The sequence below is a fragment of the Coffea arabica genome, chromosome 2c, assembly GCF_036785885.1.
Source record: "Coffea arabica cultivar ET-39 chromosome 2c, Coffea Arabica ET-39 HiFi, whole genome shotgun sequence".
Classification (NCBI taxonomy): Eukaryota; Viridiplantae; Streptophyta; class Magnoliopsida; order Gentianales; family Rubiaceae; genus Coffea; species Coffea arabica.
In genome coordinates, this window is record NC_092312.1 from 70,811,947 (window position 1) to 70,831,335 (window position 19,389).

The 19,389-nt window shown below is 36.1% G+C and overlaps 1 protein-coding gene across 5 annotated transcripts; it reads left to right on the forward strand.

Annotated features, from left to right (window-relative positions):
* Positions 1 to 598: 598 nt before the first annotated feature.
* LOC113727649 (ATP-dependent DNA helicase Q-like SIM) lies at positions 599 to 18,683 on the forward strand. 5 transcript variants are annotated; one of them, XM_072076301.1, is made up of 16 exons: positions 599 to 1,640; positions 1,730 to 1,949; positions 2,043 to 2,153; positions 3,509 to 3,698; positions 4,137 to 4,464; positions 5,138 to 5,364; positions 5,788 to 5,844; positions 7,936 to 8,016; positions 8,194 to 8,257; positions 8,515 to 8,617; positions 8,699 to 8,782; positions 9,301 to 9,388; positions 9,557 to 9,673; positions 11,763 to 11,855; positions 12,392 to 12,699; positions 12,805 to 15,122. In XM_072076301.1, the coding sequence occupies exons 1-15, from the start codon at positions 1,085 to 1,087 to the stop codon at positions 12,689 to 12,691; spliced, it is 2,619 nt and encodes an 872-aa protein (XP_071932402.1). In that variant the 5' UTR covers positions 599 to 1,084; the 3' UTR covers positions 12,692 to 12,699; positions 12,805 to 15,122. The 5 variants fall into 5 exon arrangements, with proteins under 5 accessions (XP_071932402.1, XP_071932404.1, XP_071932403.1 ...); XM_072076303.1 differs by lacking the exon at positions 12,805 to 15,122 and adding an exon at positions 16,793 to 18,683 and having other exon boundaries at positions 600 to 1,640; XM_072076302.1 differs by having other exon boundaries at positions 600 to 1,640; positions 14,841 to 15,122.
* Positions 18,684 to 19,389: the final 706 nt, after the last annotated feature.

The window sequence follows — 19,389 nt, forward strand, 5'->3', positions numbered from 1 at the left end:
AAATTGGAGTCTGTTGAAGAATCTTATTAGAAATAATATATGTGTCGGATTGTCATGCATCATCCTAGCCGAAATCTTGCCAATCTTGCATGTGAGGTACTATTCATGTCTGACCATTATTTTATACATCCAATACAAAACTTGAATTTAAGATTATTATTCTTGCCATTCTTCTAGATTGAACAATGAAAATCAATTTATAGTCTAAATCAGGGCAGGCCTACTGATGTGGCTTAATATGAATAGTTTTCAAAAATTTTTGAAATATAAGTTTGAGTGTGCTTATTACATAGTGCTCTCTTTGCCAAAGCACTATTTAGCCTCAATGAAGAGGCATCTGTTAAATTTTATTCTTATTATGCCATTTCCTTTGCTGCTGCCCATTTTTGTACTTTTCTTTTTTATTATTATTATATTCATTTTCTATCTCTTTACTGATCTTTTTTCTCTTATTGAGAAGTCTTGTATAACCATATTCTCACTTCGATTAGCTATCAATTATTTCCCTTTTTTTTTCCAATTTGACGATCGAAGTTAACGAGAAAACTAACATCTCATTTTACCGAGTATCCTTCTTTTCTTTTTAAAATCTTAAGGGAAAGCTTCACTCCAAAAACTGGGATAAAATGTTTATTACTACATACATAAGGTACTAATACTAGAGTTTGCATTACTCAGGGGTCTTTTGTGTAATTTACCTAAATCTTTGGCGCCTTTTTTTCAAATCTGCATCTAGTTTTACATTTTCTTTAACACTAGAAAGGACTTGAAAGAAACGACATAGTTTAGAACCGATCCAATTTGTATTGTTTTAGGCTTTTAGCTTTGGGAGAGTTTCTCGTTTGAACATCGAAGGATTTAAGCTTCCAATTTCCCAATTTCTAGGGTTTCATTCTCGCAAATTCCAATCCATTCCTTCCTTCGGATAGGTAACAATTCTACCCCCTGGCTTGCTGCTATTCTCGTAGGATTAAGGATTTTCAATTTTCCCAAGAATTCACAATGGTGGTCAGATTCTGGATTTGTGTTTATTTGCCCTAATTTCGTGATTTCGTATCTGTGAAATTGTAAAACTTGTGAGAGAATGGAAAGGGGGAAAATGACTTCAGACCAGGTCGTTGCTGAATTGATTGGCATGGGTTTTGAGTTTGACGATGTAAAAGAAGCCATTAAGGCCGTAGGTCCATCTTTGGATGACGCAGTTGAGTTTATCTTAAATGGTTGTTGTAGAAAGAGTAGAAATGTATTGGGTAGTTCTACAAGTTCTCTGGGTGGCAGCACAAGCAGCAAGAAATCTGCTGGTAAAATGCGGCAGTTAAGCATCATTGAGCACTTACAATGTGGACGTAAACCTAATAAAAGTAGCAAGTTCACCAATGAACCTCACTTAGTCATGCCTAGCTCAGTGAGATTGCTTGGGACTGCATTAGGATCAAAAGAATCTCTTCCAGAGACTTCGAATGCAATAATACCATGTTACAAAGATGAAGATGACATTGGTCGGTCAGATTGGGAAATGGAAGTTAAAAATATACTAAACAAGCATTTTGGTCATTCATTTTTGAAGCCTTTTCAGAAGGAAGCTCTGGCAGCTTGGATAGCTCATAAAGACTCGCTTGTTCTTGCAGCAACAGGATCAGGTTGCTAATTTTATTATGTCTGTTCCCTGCACGCTATCATCTTGAAGAAAGTGAATTTCTTGGGATCTAAGATGGCTATGTTAATGCAGGGAAGTCTTTGTGTTTTCAGATCCCGGCGTTATTAACAGGGAAGGTGGTGGTTGTTATTTCACCACTAATAAGCTTGATGCATGATCAATGCTTGATGCTTGCAAAACATGGTGTGTCGGCTTGCTTCCTTGGATCTGGTCAAATTGATAAGAGTGTTGAAGAGAAAGCAATGAATGGCATATATGGAATTATCTATGTCTGCCCAGAGACAGTACTGAGGTAAAATGTTGTGGTGTTTCATTTGACAAGTTTGTTTTGGTGATGGTGTATAGCAATTCTTTGACTGATTAAGTTTTCTGAAATTTATCGCAGACTAATAGGATCACTTCAGAGGCTTGCAGAAAGCCGTGGAATTGCACTGTTTGCAATTGATGAAGGGCATTGTGTTTCTAAATGGGGACATGATTTTCGACCTGACTACAGGTTTATATTCTTTATACAATTTTACATTGTTGCTTAAACATGGACAACTTAAATAATTTGGTTGCTTTCTGATAATTGCAAAAAAAAAAAACCAGTTAAAAATTAATGATCCCAATTTACTCTACGACTGCACCATTTATATAAGGAGGTTCAAAGTGTATGGGATAAGGATACTTGATGAAAGCAGTTGGGGAAGTACAAGTCATGCAATTTGGTCCTACTCAAGGTCCTCTACATCCCCTTTGCTGGTTTATGTTCTGAACATTTTCAACCTGATGAAGGTCCCTTTTTTTTGGGATAATGGTACAGGATGGAAAGTTTTGATCTTCATATGTCTATGAAAAAGTAATATAATCAAGAGAATGTCCTACGATTTAAGGATGCCAGGTAAGGTGATGAATCTCTTGACTCTAGTAAATTCACCATTGAAGGGTTTATGTGGCCTGAACCATTGTCAACGAGAACTGTGTGATGCTTAGAGGTAGCAAAGCTATATTGTGGGATGTTTTTGGAGATATTGTGATCAATGTTATTAATGATAGGTGTGCATTACAAGTCTTTGAAATATTCTTTTTTTTTTTTCCTTTTTTAAAGTAAATTGATAAATGGGCTGCAGAATATATTCTTCTTCTAACAGTAAGATGGAGTAAACATCTCAAGATTATGTTATACTGTCCTCAAGCAAAATCTGGTCTAGGAAAGGTTTTGAGCCATTATATGTATGGAATAACATAATACTTGTGATCTGGTATGACCAACAAGTTTTAAAGTGCAAGAAAAAGGATAAAATACTTTAGTGCATTAATGGGCCATTTTGTTGCATACCCTTTTTCACTATGTCAAGTGTCCGATGCAGGTGCTTTTTACATCTTAATGACAGTAGATTGGTTATGGAGAGTGACTGTTTTTGTTTACTTGAAATGCTACAATAAGTTTACAGCTTCATAATTTTACCAACCTGTTTCATTGAAAATTGGAGTTGGCCATGATTAACAACTGAATCACAATCTGAAACAAACTGCAAATTATTTAGTTCTTGACTGTTGCATGGACTCTGAATGATGTCGGTTGGTCTGGACGAGTGCTGGTATGAGAAAAAGCATGCTTATGTGCTTTCTATCTATACAAGATTGAGTTAGGTTAGAACTTATTTATTTTTCTTTCTTTTGTGTTTTTTAATGAAAAATCCTGATGAACTAATACTGAAAAGACTAATGTATCCTGTGAATGTTGAAATATTACTTCCAAGTAAAGCTTGGTATGTATTTACCTACCTAATTAATTTTCCACCTCATTTGCATGGTAAATATCAGGAAATCATGGTGTCTCATGTGTATCATCTTTATCCATTTCAGGCGATTGTCCATACTTAGAGAGAGCTTCAGTACTGAGAATCTCAAATTCCTAAAGTTTGACATACCGCTTATGGCGTTGACTGCTACTGCAACTATTCGTGTTCGAGATGACATTCTCAAGTCACTTTGCATGTCAATGGATTCAAAGATCATAGTCACTTCATTTTTCAGGCCGAACCTTTGTTTTTCAGTTATCCCCAAGTTCCTTTATGCTGTTTTGGATAAAAAATTTCTTCTTTAGTATTATGGATGCATTTGACTAGTTTGGTGACTTTTGGAGTAAATCCCAAACAATACTGCTTTTAGAATGAATTGGAGTGCAATATTCAGATTTTGTCAATTTCAACTAATCTGCAGCAAGAACTTGGAAAATGATCTTCAGAACCTGACGGAGAATGCACAATTTTGTGGTTTAAATTTTTGATAGACATTATTTCAAAAAACAGTTTAGCAGACAGGGAAGAAGTGTCTGCAACTTAATTTTGTATTAAGAATTTTCTGAATCACTTCTGTAAAATTAGCATTTCTTATGGAATTTTGGTACACAGCTAGCTTGCGGGCATATTTCATCCTATGGTAATAAATGCTTCTTCTTTTTTTTTTTTTTTTTTTTTTTGAGTATTTTCAGGTGAAGCACAGTAGAACATCATCTTTATCTTCCTATGAGAAAGATTTTCATGAGTTGATAGAGATCTACACAAGAAAGAAGAAATTTGGCAAAGCACATCAATTAATGTCGAAAAATCTGGAGCATGCACCTGACAACACGAGCAGAACAGCAACTTGCGACATGTTTGAACCAGACACAATAGATGATGATGATGCCTTTTCTGAAAGTGATAGTGAAGTGGGCATGTCAAATGAGTGTAGATCTGCAAGTTCAAAGGACAAGAAATTGTCTGTTGAATACCTAGAAGATGAGTGTGATGTTTTTCAGGATACAGATGATTTAGATGGTACATGCTGCTATATTTTGTTGTTTATCTTTTATTGTGCATGGAATTGCTTTACTTACTAGCTTTAACATCTAAGATAAAGCTGATTGAACACACTAGGAGAAAATAAAGAGAAAGATGAAAGAAGCATCAAAGTTTGATGCAGTTAACTAATTATGTGAAAGACATACCTAAGTTTTGAAGGGCTTGTATTGTAAGAAAGACACTGACAAGAAAAGTTAAGTTTTACCTTAAATCTCACTTATAGATAAATTAGTATGTTAATTAAGATAAAGAGATAGGCAAAGATAGCATCAAGATTTTATGTGGATAAATATCTTATATGACCTCAAATGGCTATTCACAACTTTATAAACCTTTGGAGTTAAGTACTCGCACTTTGAATGGTTGATAAACTTCTCTACATCAAATCAACTGTACAGAGGCAATATAAAATTTTGAGAACATCTTTCCACAACAGAGATAACTAGTGAATAATCAAGAAGGATGGAAAAGCAATTCATGCTTCCTACTCAAATCAACACCTGAAAATAGCCCATGCTTTTTGGTGGAAGAACTTGAAATGTAGTCCTGAGGTTAAGTCATTCCAGTAAACAAGCCAACATATCACATAGGCTTGGGCATTTTTATAATTTTTCTTATGGTTGTTTAATTTTGTTGATGGTCCTTTCAGTTTCTTGTGGTGAATTCTCTGGACAATCAACTGCCAAGATTTTAAATGAATCAGATTCAACTGATGCATATGATCTACAGAGCAGATCGGAAGAGAGACTGAAACTTCAACTAGGACCACTAGAGGAAGGACCAACTATCATATATGTCCCTACCAGAAAAGAAACTTTAAGTGTAGCCAAGTTTCTATCCAGATTTGGTGTCAAATCTGCCGCATATAATGCAAAGGTATGCATTCATCTGTTGTTATAATCATCTCGGAAGCCTTTACCTTTCCTCACTTAGCTGAATTTTCTCAACATTCGTTGATTAAACCTATTTCCTCTAGTTTATTGAGTTTTCTGTTGCTGCATTCATATCCACTCAATTTTGATGTAATATTTACATTGTAAGAATAAAATAGTTTGTTAATTAGGAGCTTCAGATACTGTGTGGTTGCATCTCATTTATAGAAAGCAAATTCATGGGTGGTCTCTTAGGATCCAGATGGACCAACTCTGTATACTGAATGAAGGCCTTTCATAGCAATTGAAGTATAGGGATACAAGTTTTTAAATCTCAATGCAACCAAGCTTTGTCAAATTGCTTCTGAATTGGTCGCGGTCCCTCTTTCCAGCTAACTTCCTCTTTTTTTTCCTCTGACTTGTTCAGTTGCCCAAAGCACATCTAAGGCAAGTGCATAAGGAATTTCACGACAACATCTTACAGGTAGAGGAGACATCAGAACAATATGTTTGAGTATCAAGTAACTTTTCTTCAAAAATTTACAGCCAGACTCTACCATTACCTTCTTCCTCACTTGTTTACATGAATGTTTCTAAAGTTTATCCTTCTTACATTTTCTCTGGCAGTTATCATCTTATTTGATCTAAAAAAAATGTAATGTGTTAGTTATTAATTTGTCTTTTTATGCCATGATGGAGTTGGTTTATGCTTTATGTATACATTAAAATGCATCTCAGGCTTATTGGTTCTTTGTGTCCTTTTCAACTTGAGGAGGGGGGCACAGGTACGTAGATGATTATGCTGGGGAAGGAAGTAATTACAATTTTCAAAGTTATGAAGTTATGAGGTTATAATTTGGAAATATATATGTCTTTACGACTTTACATTTATCTTTGTCACAAGACCTCAGGTGTCTATAATTTATGTATAACTGTGTGTAGTTTTGAAGTTTCCCAATACTATGTGTGTATTCTGCTTTATGGTGCAGAAGATGCCTTCATTGATTGTTTATCACATACTGGAGAAAACTTGGTGTAATGGTTGAATTTGTGGTCATTTTTTTGGGCTATGAAAGAAAACCTAAGTTGTAGCACTCAATATGTAAATCCCTTGGTAGTGCTCATTATATTCAGGCGCCTTCCACAAATACTGTGAAGTAGTTTTCTCCATGAATCAAAAAGGTCCTAGAGCTCCATCCTAAATTTAATGTTGTTTTACCAGGACCGCTGTTTCATTCTGTGAATATAGTTTCTCTGGGATAGCCTGAAGAGTCCATGTAATAAACTTACTGAGAATATTCTTGAGGAAATGTCCTTCTCTGATCTAATAAGCAAGACTCGGATTTCTTTGATAAACTAAGTTTAACAATATTCATTGGGTGGTAATAATATCATTGAAGGTCATTTGATAAATTCTTGAGGACCAAGATGCTTGAATTTTTGTGTACAAAATTTTTGCAGATTTGGTTATTTATTCTCTTGGTAGTAGACTTAGTAAAGGAGTATGTGCTTGCACTGAACCCTCTGCTTAAAGGTCAATCCCCTTTATATACCTTCTTTGATGCTTTTGCATTCTCTCTGTTTCCATTTTAAACCTGTTTGAATGGTTCTATGTCATTCCTGATGCATTACTGAGCATAATATGTGAAGTCATTGGCTTAATTTTGTGGGAGCATACCTAATAAGAGTTGAACTTGTAAATAGTGCTGTAAATAAGCCAAGGTTTTTACCAAAATGTTCCTGAAGATAACCTTGGCTAAGCTTGTTTATATGTTATATAAACCAATCTTGAGCTCAAGCTTCAGTGACTCTGCTCAAACCAGTACAGCTTGTATAAGCTCTATTCAACTCAAACTGCAGTATACTTTTACGTATTGTGATGGAACTTCAAATTTTATCATCAAAGTAATGGGTCAAAGGGAAGATAATAATTATAGCATAATCAATTTGATAAAAGTTAATTTCTGCTTGAATCCTAGCTCAAATCTTGAATTTGAGCTCGAGCTCAACTTGAGCTTGAAAACCTACAGCTTGTTTAACTGGACCAGCTTGTAGCCATACCCCAGGCTGACGTTGCCTGGTGTGCCAGTTGGCAAGTGTGACAATTCTGAGTGCATCACTTTGAAGATTGCTTTCAGCTCCTCTTGATGGCCTCTTGCCCCTGGTCAAGGGCAACCCTGTCATACAACTTAAATTTTGCTTTGACCCCAAGTGAGGGCATCTTGACTAGGTCGTAAACCTCAAATATCTCTGCCTAAGGCATGGGACGTGTGATGATTAGTTTGAAGGTATACAGCCTTCGAAATCCTATTATATAGCGGACCATGAATCTAACTGTTGCATGTCACGTGCTGGCATATTTGCCATTTGGCATCAGGTGGATGGGTGCCAACATGCTGTAACTTATGCAACTTAAGCTCTTAGCTTGAATCTTGGGGAGAGTTACCAATATAATGCTTGGGATTTTTGGCAAGACAGTTTTCTCAGTTCATTTTCTGAGACTTTTTATTTGAGAAACATATAGTTGTATATTATTATGAATTTAGGAGGGAATAATCTTTTCCTCCGGTGGCAGGTGGTGGTTGCAACAATTGCTTTTGGGATGGGTATTAACAAGTTGAATGTTCGAAGAATTATTCATTATGGATGGCCACAGGTTTGCACTAAACTTTTGATTTCGATTAGTTTGAGTTGTTGGTTTAGAGTTTTGATTTCTTTTACCTTGTGTATTATTATCCCATCATTTTACCTCTACCTGAACATGGGTATTATTTTCTAGTATCTCGGTTTTTGTTTCTTGTCACTTCCCTTTTTCCTAATGTCTTATTTGCAGAGCTTAGAAGCATACTATCAGGAAGCAGGTCGAGCGGGGCGGGATGGAAAATTGGCAGATTGTGGTTAGTTGATTTGTTTTGAACATGTTGCAATTTCAATATTGAGATCTTTCAAATTAACTATTGGAATTACTTAACTGGTATTAATGTTTTATGCATTATACAAGTTAATCCTGTTATCCTATAAGGTTTATTATAATGCTTTCTTTGGTCTATGCTTTCTGGAAAAGACTTCTGTTTCTGTTTCAGAGATAAATAAATTGACATTTAAAAGATGGTGCTTGGCATATCTGTTGAAATCTTTTTGGTTGCTTGTCAAGCAGTTCTATATGCTAATCTGACAAGAATACCTACACTTCTGCCAAGTCAGAGGAGTGAAGAACAGACAAAACAAGCATATAAGATGTTGTCTGACTGCTTCAGGTTAATATGAATTAGTTCTTTTACTATAGTCTTTTGCTCAAATGCTTTAACGTGGTATTTATACTGTTTGTTCACCTGCAGATACGGAATGCATACATCTTCTTGTAGAGCCAAAATGCTTGTGGAATATTTTGGCCAGGAGTTTGTCCAGAAGAAGTGTTTCTTGTATGCCATGTTCTTTCTTGTCATGTTATAAAGCTTTAACCTCTATTAAGGCTTCTGCATGGGTGAATGAACCTTCTTTGGAATAAGGCAAAGGAAAAAAAAAAGGAATTATTAGTTGGCTCTTGGTGAAATGGTGAAGTTGCTCCAATAGGACCTCATTAATCAAAAACATTGCTTCTTTCCATGAAGGGGATGGGCTACAGATGCCCGGTCCTCAGGTCCTGCATGCATTACAGGCTTATTGATACTCTGAATTTGTTATGACACTTAGAATCCATCACATAAACTCCTTTCTAACCCACTCTATTGATGCTTGTTACTCCATTGTATTAATTCTAATATAGAGATTTTCATGTGGCATACATTTTGGAGTCAATGGATGTCTTATTTGGATAGCTTGGAGCTCATTTACAAATGTCAGCGTCAAATTAATGTTCTGCATTCTAGCTCTCTGGTTATTGCAACTACAGCTCCTTGCTTGGTTTGTGCTACCTATTAAGCACTGTTGTCATATGCAGGTGTGATATCTGTACTAAGGGGCCTCCGGAAGCACATAATTTGAAGAAGGAGGTCACAATTTTAATGCAGGCTATCATATCTCACAATGTGAGTGTCTTTGTCATTATGATGTCTTCAACTCTTCCCGGTTCTTTTTGGTATTCCACCAAGTATTTGGAGATCTCAATACTGAAATTATACTTGTTGTAATTTGATGCTTTCTATTTTTTCTTTTGTTTTGTTCAAGTTTTTTATGATCTTATTGCTGTGTTTTAGGGACAAAACAGGTTTCAAGATGTCTCATACAATGACGCTATAGAACCTGGTGTTAGTTGTAGGAGATTTGTGGAGAAATCAAACTTGAAGAGGCTCATTAGCACAATAAGAGAACAGGTACTCTTGATTTCTTTGAGGAAATCTAATTGAATGCTGTCAGAATGAAACCACAAATGCAATCACCCAAGTATTTCTTTATCTGGGAGAATGAACATCCTGAGTCGTAAATGCACAATCTTAATACTGGCATTCTCATCTTTTTCCATGCATAATGCACGATAGGATGTTTGGACACTTGTGTCACATAGCTTCTCAAATTTTCTGATGAACTCTAATGGTTGTATACTGATTCAATAGTTAAGCTGTTAGGGAGGGAAATTGACGAGAGAAGTGATGAAAATGTTGTTGACTCAATGTTTCTGGTCTATCAAGCCTCTTCTTGCTATGGTCCTGTGATGATTGATTGGTTGAATTGCAGATGGATCTGGATTGTGGGCAACACTTGAATAAAATTTGAGTTTGTTGCATATGATTGACATTTTTGTAGCATTGGGAGGCAATTAACACCTTGGTATAAGTAACCATGGCTGCTGTATAGATAGTTGGATAATTATATTGGTAATTGTGAAAAGTCAAAGCCAATTACTGAAAACACCCTACTTAAACCAACAATCTTGCAGCTAATAATCACATGACTGGTTGGTTCCATTGTGTGGTTGAGCCATGTTTAATAGATTGATGGACACTCCCTAGTCAACTTAAAGCATTATTTAACCCTACTAATACCCCCAGAAAATACTGGTTTACATAGGTTCGCAGCACACTTCTTCCAGTTTTACCTGTATGTTTGTTGGTGTACGTTTGTTTCTGTGTCATCCCTCAGTTATTTACCTTCTACAAGAGCCTTACATACTATTATTGAGTATTAGAATCAAAATTATATTTGTCTTTAATTTTATATTTGGAAGATATTTTATGCTGCACAAAATTATTAGGAGGTTTGGATAGCTGAGCGGTCTTTTAGTCACTTAAGCTGGAGGGCCGGGAATGGTTATTGATTGTCAACTTTTGGCCTTTTAGCAGCACCTTATCTTTTAGGTTACTCTCATATAATTGCAAGAAGGATTAAGTTGTACAATGTCATGTCATTTTGGAGTATGTGTAATAATTAATTTCAAAGAAATGAAGACTCAAGTATGCACTCTTGCATCTTTAGAAGAATCTGGGTGGATGACTTTGCTTGACTCTCTCTCTATCTCCCTTCATTTTTTTTCCCTCAACAGACAGCATGAGACTAAGTTGTTAGGGTTGAGAATGTTATAGTTTTACTACAAGGTGGCTGAGGAAAAGTTCAAGATCGAACAGAGGAAGAGCAAAATGAACCATTAATGGTTGTTTCTTCTTTCTTTTTGATTGAAGTAGTTAAAGTGATGATACTTGATTTTAAGCATTGTTAAAAAGGATATTATAATGTGAAATCCTATGTGTGATCATACACGTAAACAAAGAGTATGCACCTTTAGTTCAGTACAAGCTCATAGTTGGAGTATTTCAATTGATCAACAATTGTCTCTCATACTAACCAGAGAGATGTTAGTGAACATTGTTATTTTTCGTCTCTCATACTAACCAGAGAGATGTTAGTGAACATTGTTATTTTTCCTTGCTAAGTGGAAAAGTAAATTCTTGGAACACCTCTGTGCTTCAAATGTGGAGATAACTTCTCCTGTTGTACTATTCATATGAAAGGAAGTGCAACTTACTGACCTTGTATTTGTTGGTTCTTTAGTACAGAATTTCATGCTTGTCCCTGATGTCCAAATGACCAGAGGTCATGATACATCAGCATTCTGTCCTTTGGAATGGAAAATTGTCTGATATTCTCTTGTAGATTAAGGATACATTACAACGTCATCTTTGTGTTATAGGGTACCTGCTTTCTTTTTTCTTTTGCTTGTGCTGCTTTGCAAAATTATGGATATATGCATTGACCATAGCAATCTAACTGTAACTTGATAAGCGCAATCCTTTAATGTTCTTCAGTCACTCTTTTGGGCTATCCAGGCTTTTGACAAATATGGTATCAGGGGAATTAGAATTAGATAGGCTCAATATGCCATGATATCTGCAATTTCTGAATTATATTCGAAAAGAGATGGACTTCTCCTTCTTACATCAAGCCGATTATTCCTTCAATATTTTTCAGCATCACGAGTTCATTTCAAGTGATCTTTTGTGGTGGCAAGGTCTTGCCCGTGTTTTAGAAGATAAAGGATTTATTAAGGATGGAGATGATAAGGTATGATCTTGTATTAAATTTTATTGTAATGGTACTCTCTTATGTCTTCCAAAGTTAAGTTCAATGATTTCACCAGTAAAATTAAGATAATTGTCGAGGCAATTTTGTTTTTGAAATATGAAGTCAAAAGATGATTTTGGTGTGTTGGAACTCTCAACTTGTTATTATTGCTTTTACTGAGTAAGAATTTACAGGTTCCACATTTTGGAATAGGTATGATTTCTCCAAGTAAAGGGAGAATTTAAGATTTGAGTCTGGCTTTAGTTCTGCTGTCAAGTGGTTGAATCATTAGAAGTTTCAACTGATTGAGTAAACACTTCAAAGATTTATTGCCTTTTCATGAATAATTTTGATTTTGTGACAAGTACTCACTTCTGATTTTGTTAAACAGGCTAGAGTCTTGTGCTAAATAGTCCCTTAAAGCATTTTGACTAATATCGAGATTTTCACAGCAGTATATTTTGTTGCTTCGTCATCATAATCCCCATACCACTGTTTTAATACCATGTTTTTGAGCTGACATTCTTGTCTTGCAGGCTCATGTTCAGATAAAGTTTCCAGAACCAACAGAATCAGGATTACAACTGTTGAGATCTGAGAACAGACCATTTTATGTTTATCCAGAAGCTGATATGATGCTGTCTATGAGAAACCGCAAACCGTATTCTAGTTTTGCAGAATGGGGCAAAGGTTGGGCTGATCCTGAGATCCGCCGTCAACGGTTAAAGAGAAAGAGAGAGGGATCATGGAAAAGGCCAAAGGAAAGGAAGATGGTCAAACCCGATATGAAAACAGTTCGAGGAAGGTTGGTTGCTAAGATTCTAAAAAGGAGATGACGATTGAGGTTAGCTATTACTATTAACTCAAGTCTTCCTTTTCCTTTTGGGGTCCAAGCACGTCAGATTTAGACATGTCTTTACTCACGATCAAATTTATTTTGACCATGAAGTGTATGGTTCTTTTCTCTTGGAAACCAAGACTTGCTCAACCTCTTGAATTCTTGAGTTTTGATCGGGAAAGGGAAGTTGTTGCCACCATCCATTCTGAGAGTAACCAACTGGGGGGTAGGTTAATTAAGGTGACTTGAGATTTGGCGTCCAACATCAGAAATCATGAATTCTTGTAAGAATTCTATTTTCTTTTTACATTCTATACAGCAAAGTGCTGTGGGACTGACAAGGGGAAAAATCCACTTTTTGTCCCCAAACTTTTAGACGCACTACATTTAGCATATGAATTAATTATTTTTTGCCACATTTAGTCCAAAAACGGTAAATTGTTTAATTTGGATGGAGAAAGTCACGTGTTTGGCACGTGGCTGTTAAGTAAAAATAATTTTTCAGTCAAAATCAACGGCCACGTCAGCATTCTTCATTCAAATTGAATATTTTATCCTTTTTGGACAAAATGTGGCCTAAAATAATTCATTCATGTACTAAATGTGGTGCGTCTAAAAGTTTGGGGACGAAATGTGTCCCTAACTCAAAATTTAAGGACGAAAAGTGGATTTTTCTCGACTACAGGACGCCAATTTCATCCAAGTAGCCGAGTTCTCAAATTTTATTTGGATGAGAAACAGGAAAGAAATGTAGGTGAAATCTTTCCTTGCACCAAATAATATATAGTCTAAAGACAACCTAGATCAAGATGTGATCTCTTGTTTTTAGTTGCATAGTTCAGAAATCAGCTAGAAACATAAAGAATACATGTTGTCCAAGAAAACCAGATTTGTAGCGCTTTCTCTATTTTGATACTTGTAAATTTACGTGTTTTCTAAGCTGCAAAATGAAAGCTAATTACCAGAAGCCTCACTCATTTACTCTGAAATGAATTAGGAAAAGACAAGAAGACCAGATATGAAAATTAAGAAAGTTGCCCATAGCAAGTTAGTAGTTACCTCGCGTTATGGCATAGAATCAGAGGTCCTTCCTCGGTTTCTTTGATAATTTATTTTAGATGTAGCAAATAAAGCTCATAAATGGACCATTATGGGAAAATTGTTGTTGCAAAATTAGGATTCTCAGCTTCATTGTTCTTATGTTTTGCACTTTTACGGAAAAAAAGGAAAAAAAAAAAGGGAAGTGGCAAAACAAGAAAATAACTCAAGACAAATTAAGAACGGTGAATGAAGCCTTGGGAGAAGCTGAGCAAGGAGAAGTAGAGTATGAAGAAAGGCGTGATGATCGAATACTTAGCCAAATATGCTCTCGCTACTTTGTAAATCAAGACAATCAAACTTTTCAATTGGGAAGCATTAGAGGGCAACCAATAGATTAAAAAATTTCTCATAACTATGCATATTGAATATAAGTATGCTAGTAAAATAAGAAACTAACTACTTTTTAAAAAAGGAAATAGGCCTATAAGTTGGAACATACATAAAAAGAAAGTGAGCATATCTTTATGGGACAGAACAAGTAACATTTAAAAAGTATGACGGAGAGATAGTAACATTTAAAAAGTAGGGTAAACAACAAAAAAGCCCCCTGTGATTAAGCAATCATACATAAAAGTTCCCTGTAATTTCATATCATACCAGTCGATACCCCGTGATTTGAATTAACCTGCAAAGTGGATGGAAATCGTTAAAACAGACGGAGTTGAGTGAATAGACGAAAATACCCTTTTGATATAAGCGAAAATTGCAGAAGTAATTTTGCACTTTCATTCTATCGAAACCAACGAAGAGAGAGAGAAAGAAATAGAAAACCCTAGAGAGACATAGAGCAGCCCCTTTTCTAGCCAATTTTCAACAAAATTTTTGATTGTTATTTCAATCAAATATCAAGATCGACGCAGAATACAAGGAAGTTAAGATTTGCAGTAAAAAATCAAAGAAAAAATGGGAGTGTTGGTCGAGAGCCTTTGCCTATATAAACTGACCAGTCTTGGCATAATGATCCACCCACGAGCAGCTTAGTGCTATACTGGCATATGAATTGTTTCAAACTTGTTAGCTAAAGAGCAACTTCAAAATGGGTCAAGGTGGGAGTTCTGGAGGAGGAGCCAAAGGCAGTGGAGGCAACGGAGGAGGGAAAGGAAGCTCCGGTGGCGGTGGTTCATCTAAAGGCAGCGGCAGTGTTGGTGCTGGCGGTGGATATATGAAAGCGCCTGGTGGTGGTGGCTCATACATTTCAAGAGCCGGATTTGAGGCAAATCCTCGAGGATATTTCTCGGGTTTACGTGGCGGCCAGAAGGGCAAATGAACTTGTATATTGAATAAGATGTTAGAATCTATTAAATAAACGTCAGCTATTTGTTGAATTATCAGCTTTGCATTGAACGATTTATATTGCCAGGAATATTTGCTTTCAATTTTGACATCTTTTTTATTTTGCAATTATAAAAGGCAATGCTTTGAATTGAACTAGAGTTTACATGCAACTGTGGCCATATATATATGACTGCCTCCAATGACCACTTGGGGAAGACCTCTGCCAAGACTGGTCAGTTTATATAGCCAAGACTGGTATCGAAGACCTCTGCCTCCATTTCCCCCGCTTGTTGGTCGAGAGCTTGAGGAAGACATCTTGGGGTACTTTCTGCACTTTTCCTTCAGAATTTGCAGACCGAATATATACAGATACAGTTCACATTTTTACATTAAGGCTTTGTTTCCTGCAATTCCTTTGCTAGCCTGCAAGCTCTGCTTGATTGATTACTTGCACAGGCTTCGAATGCTGCCTTCAATCTTCAATTTTGGCTGAACATGAAGACTCGGAAGACTTGGAAGCTGGTCTCTTATTATTAAAGAGTGAAGGGTAAAGTAGGCTTATCAGGTGAAAATTTGTGGTGGAAATCTGTTTTTCGCATATGCACGCGCCTTTGCAGTTCGTTTAAGACACACACCGAAAATTTGACGATTTCCGTCCACTTTTCAGGTTAATTCAAACCACGGGTATCGACTGGTATGATATAAAACCACAGGGGACTTTTATATATGATTGCTTAACCACATGGGGCTTTTTTGTTGTTTACCCTAAAAAGTATGACGAAGAGATGGGTTGGATAGTTTGAGAGTACAAATGAGAAGTTTCACATTTAAATCCTCGCACTTACATTATATCTATAAAAGAAAAAAAAAACAAACAGAGTAAAGAAGGTTGAGGACCAACTTAGGTGCGGAAGAGCCGAGAGGCCAGCTGTCTTCCCTATATTTCAAGTTGGGGTTTCAAAGATCAATGTCCTTCTTCAGAAAATCTTACTTGGATCCTAGCTGCTTATAGACTTTCAGCTAAGTTAAATTTGTAATGCATGATTTGATTTTCAATACCCACTGAGGGCACCTCTGCCTGAACATCACGCATTGCATTTTCAAAAAAAAAAAAAAACGTCTGCTCCAAGAGGCATAAACTTGTAGGAAATTATTTTTTCAAAATAATAATAATAATAATAAAAGGCTTAGGGGAAGTCATGAATACACCAAAAAGTTTCTTCCCCTAAAATTGATAGTGCTTTCTTTAATGGGATAATTTGAAAAACATCCCCTAAGGTTTTTGACTATTTTAGCAACCTTCTTTCAAATTTCAAAAATTACACCTGCCTCCCTCGAGATTAATTATCTTGTAATATTTATACCCAACTAATAATTAAAAAACAATATTATGAGAGAGAAGATAACATGATTCCACCATTGCCTCTCAACTAAAATTTGCTGTTTATCATTAGAGATCAAATGATTTGGTATTAGATTAACTAATTAATATAGTAGATAAGGAATAAAAGTGGAATCATGTTATCTTCTCTCTCTTGATATCACTTTTTAATTGCTGGTTAGATCTAGATATTGTAAGATAATAAATCTCAAAGGAAGTTAGTGTGATTTTTGAAACCTAAAGGTAGGCTAGTGAAATAGTCAAAAATCTCAGGGAAGGCTTCTGAAATTACCCCTTCTTAAAAATTTATTACTTACTTGAGTTCATCATTTTCTTTTTCAGCTGCAAAATGAAAGCAAGAGACGAAGGCCAACAGCCTTTTGGGCTATTGGTACTACCACCAAGATATTTAAGTCTTGGTGGCGGTGGAAGGTCAATTCTTGTCTCCTACCTTGCCACTTAATTGTGGTTACCATTTTCAAGTGGCTTACTTTGACGGGGTTTTTCATCGGCTTCCCTTCTCCTTAAATTAAGTTAAAGTAGGTTATACAAATGTTATTATTGTGACAGAAAAAAAAGAAGAAAGCAAGAGACAGAGATTGACATGATTTGGGAACAAGTGTCAACTGGTTGAACAAAAATAGTGTGTAGATTCTACTAGGATTGCAAACGAATCGAGCTGCTCGCAAGCCGCTTGAGTCAAAGCTTGACTCAAGTTCGATCAATATCCAAGTCGAGCTTGAGCTGGCGAAATTGAACTCGAGCTCGAGTTCGAGCTCAAAATATTAAGTTCGTTAGCTCGCGAGCTACAATAATTTTAATAGTAAAATTACATATATATCCATAATATTTTATTATTTATTAAGAAAAAAATAATTATTTGTTATTTTTATTTGATTAATTTCCAGAAACTCGAGTTAACAAGCTGCTCACGAGTCAGAAATTCGAGCTACGTTACGAGCTGACAATTCGAGTTGCTCGCAAGCCAGAAATCGAGCTACAGCTTGTGAGCCTTGTCGAGTCGAGCTCGAGCTCGAACTCAAACTCAAGCCCACCTGTTATTAAGTCGAGCTCGGCTCGATAAGTCCAAAACTCGATTCGGCTTGGCTCGTTTGTAGCCCTAGTGTAGATACATAGTCCAATTGATAAGAGTAAGGGCGAACAAATATGTGTACTTTTAGCTTAGGTAATTTCAATTGACATGACCATATGAAACTTATTGTGCACAAGAAATGGCAAAATCGACGTACTGTTGTTCTTGTACGCATTCTATAACTTTAGTGAAAATTCTCACCCATCCTTATGTTAGGAGTTAGGACTCAAGTGATTGGGTGGACTTTTAATCCCATGGATTGTGCATGCAAAGGAAAATTCTACCTGTCCACTCTAATGAAGAGGTTATTTCAGATTTTCAGCTAATCAAGAGAACCTCACTTTTTCTTTCTGAAAAGAATAAAGAGAAGACACGAAAACCAGATATAGGAATCAAGAAAGTCGCCCCTATCAAGTTGGTAGTTACCTCGCCATCAAAGCATAGAATAAGAGTTCCTTCTTCCCTTGCTTTCCTTCTTTTGTTTTGTTTTTGTTTTTGTTTTTGTGTACTTTAGATATGGAAAAGAATGCTCACCAATGGACCATTATGGGAGAATTTTCTTTGCAATACTAGGCTTGTCAGCTTCATTTTTCACCTGTTTTCCAATTGTAAGGAAATGGCAGAAAAAGAAATTAGCACAAGACAAATTGAGAATGGTAAGTGAAGCCTTGGTTGAAGCTGAGCTAAGAGTCGTAAGGTATGAAGAAAGGCATGATCGCATACTTGGCCAAATATGCTCGCACTACTTGGTTAATCAGGACATGGAGGAGGCGATGGCCCGAGCACGAGGAGCCATGAATGATGCTCAAGAGTTTGCTGTGATTCTCAGAAATTTGCAAATTGAGATACTCAGCTCATTTCCAGGTGAAGATGCCACTGCCTTTGATTTTTTGTTTAGAAGATCAAGAAAGTCGAGGAATAATTCTAATAAAGAGGAGCAGAGGGGCTAGAAATGTCGTCCATGTTGCAAATATTGGCTTCCGAAGATCAATGGTTCAACACCCCGTCCCTTAGAATCTTGATCTCCTCACAGCTAATAAAATTTGTAACGCATAACTAAATTTCTCCATATAATTATTCTAGATTTCTGATATTCATGTGTACGGAATCAAAAAGAAAGGGTTAAAGACTATTTTTACATTTTTGTGTTGCCTGGAGAGTTCTTGTGATCATTTAAATGCAAAAAATCATCCTCTCAACTTTGTCTGGCGTAGCATTTAGAACTAGAAGGCAGTATACGAAACTGCATCTTGACAAAATAAGCAATCGTTCAAAACATTAGCAGCAATTGATCCACATATATTAGGAAATTTTTAGCAGCTCTGGTTATGCAATGGTACCGAAATGATTAGTAGACAAAGAAAGTTGCCATATTGCTTTGCATCTGGCCACCATTCATGATCCAAATAAAACTGAACTTTCAAACTAGTTTTGAAATTTCTCCTTAGGACCTGTATAAAATTTCGTAAAAGCCTGAAAGGAAGTCTGCTAAGGAAGGGAAAGAGCTAGGATGTTGATGGAGGCTATTCCATATCTTGCTAGTTATCTACATTAAGGACGCATTTGCGAACTCGAACATGAGTTTATCTGTGGTGCTACATGCAAAGTGCAAACACTAGAAAAGCTATGATTTGCCACTGAAAAGTCGTACCATTATGAAACAACTATTATTTTATCAAGTAATCAGGAATAATGAGTGCTATTTTACTAGAGTTTCATTTTCAAATTCCATGTTACACGAAGTTAACTGAGATTGGGCTTCTAACATTGTACTTGTTTGAAATCCATGTAATTGCACCATGCCTATAAAGATGGTCAGAAAAGGGAAGGATCCTGGTAAAGCTAA

Coding starts and splice junctions, on each gene's coding strand:
- LOC113727649 (XM_072076301.1), top strand. CDS start 1,085: ATGGAAAGGGGGAAAATGACTTCAGACCAGGTCGTTGCTGAATTGATT. Junction 1,950..2,042: donor TGCCCAGAGACAGTACTGAG/GTAAAATGTTGT, acceptor AATTTATCGCAG/ACTAATAGGATCACTTCAGA. Junction 3,699..4,136: donor GGCCGAACCTTTGTTTTTCA/GTTATCCCCAAG, acceptor GAGTATTTTCAG/GTGAAGCACAGTAGAACATC.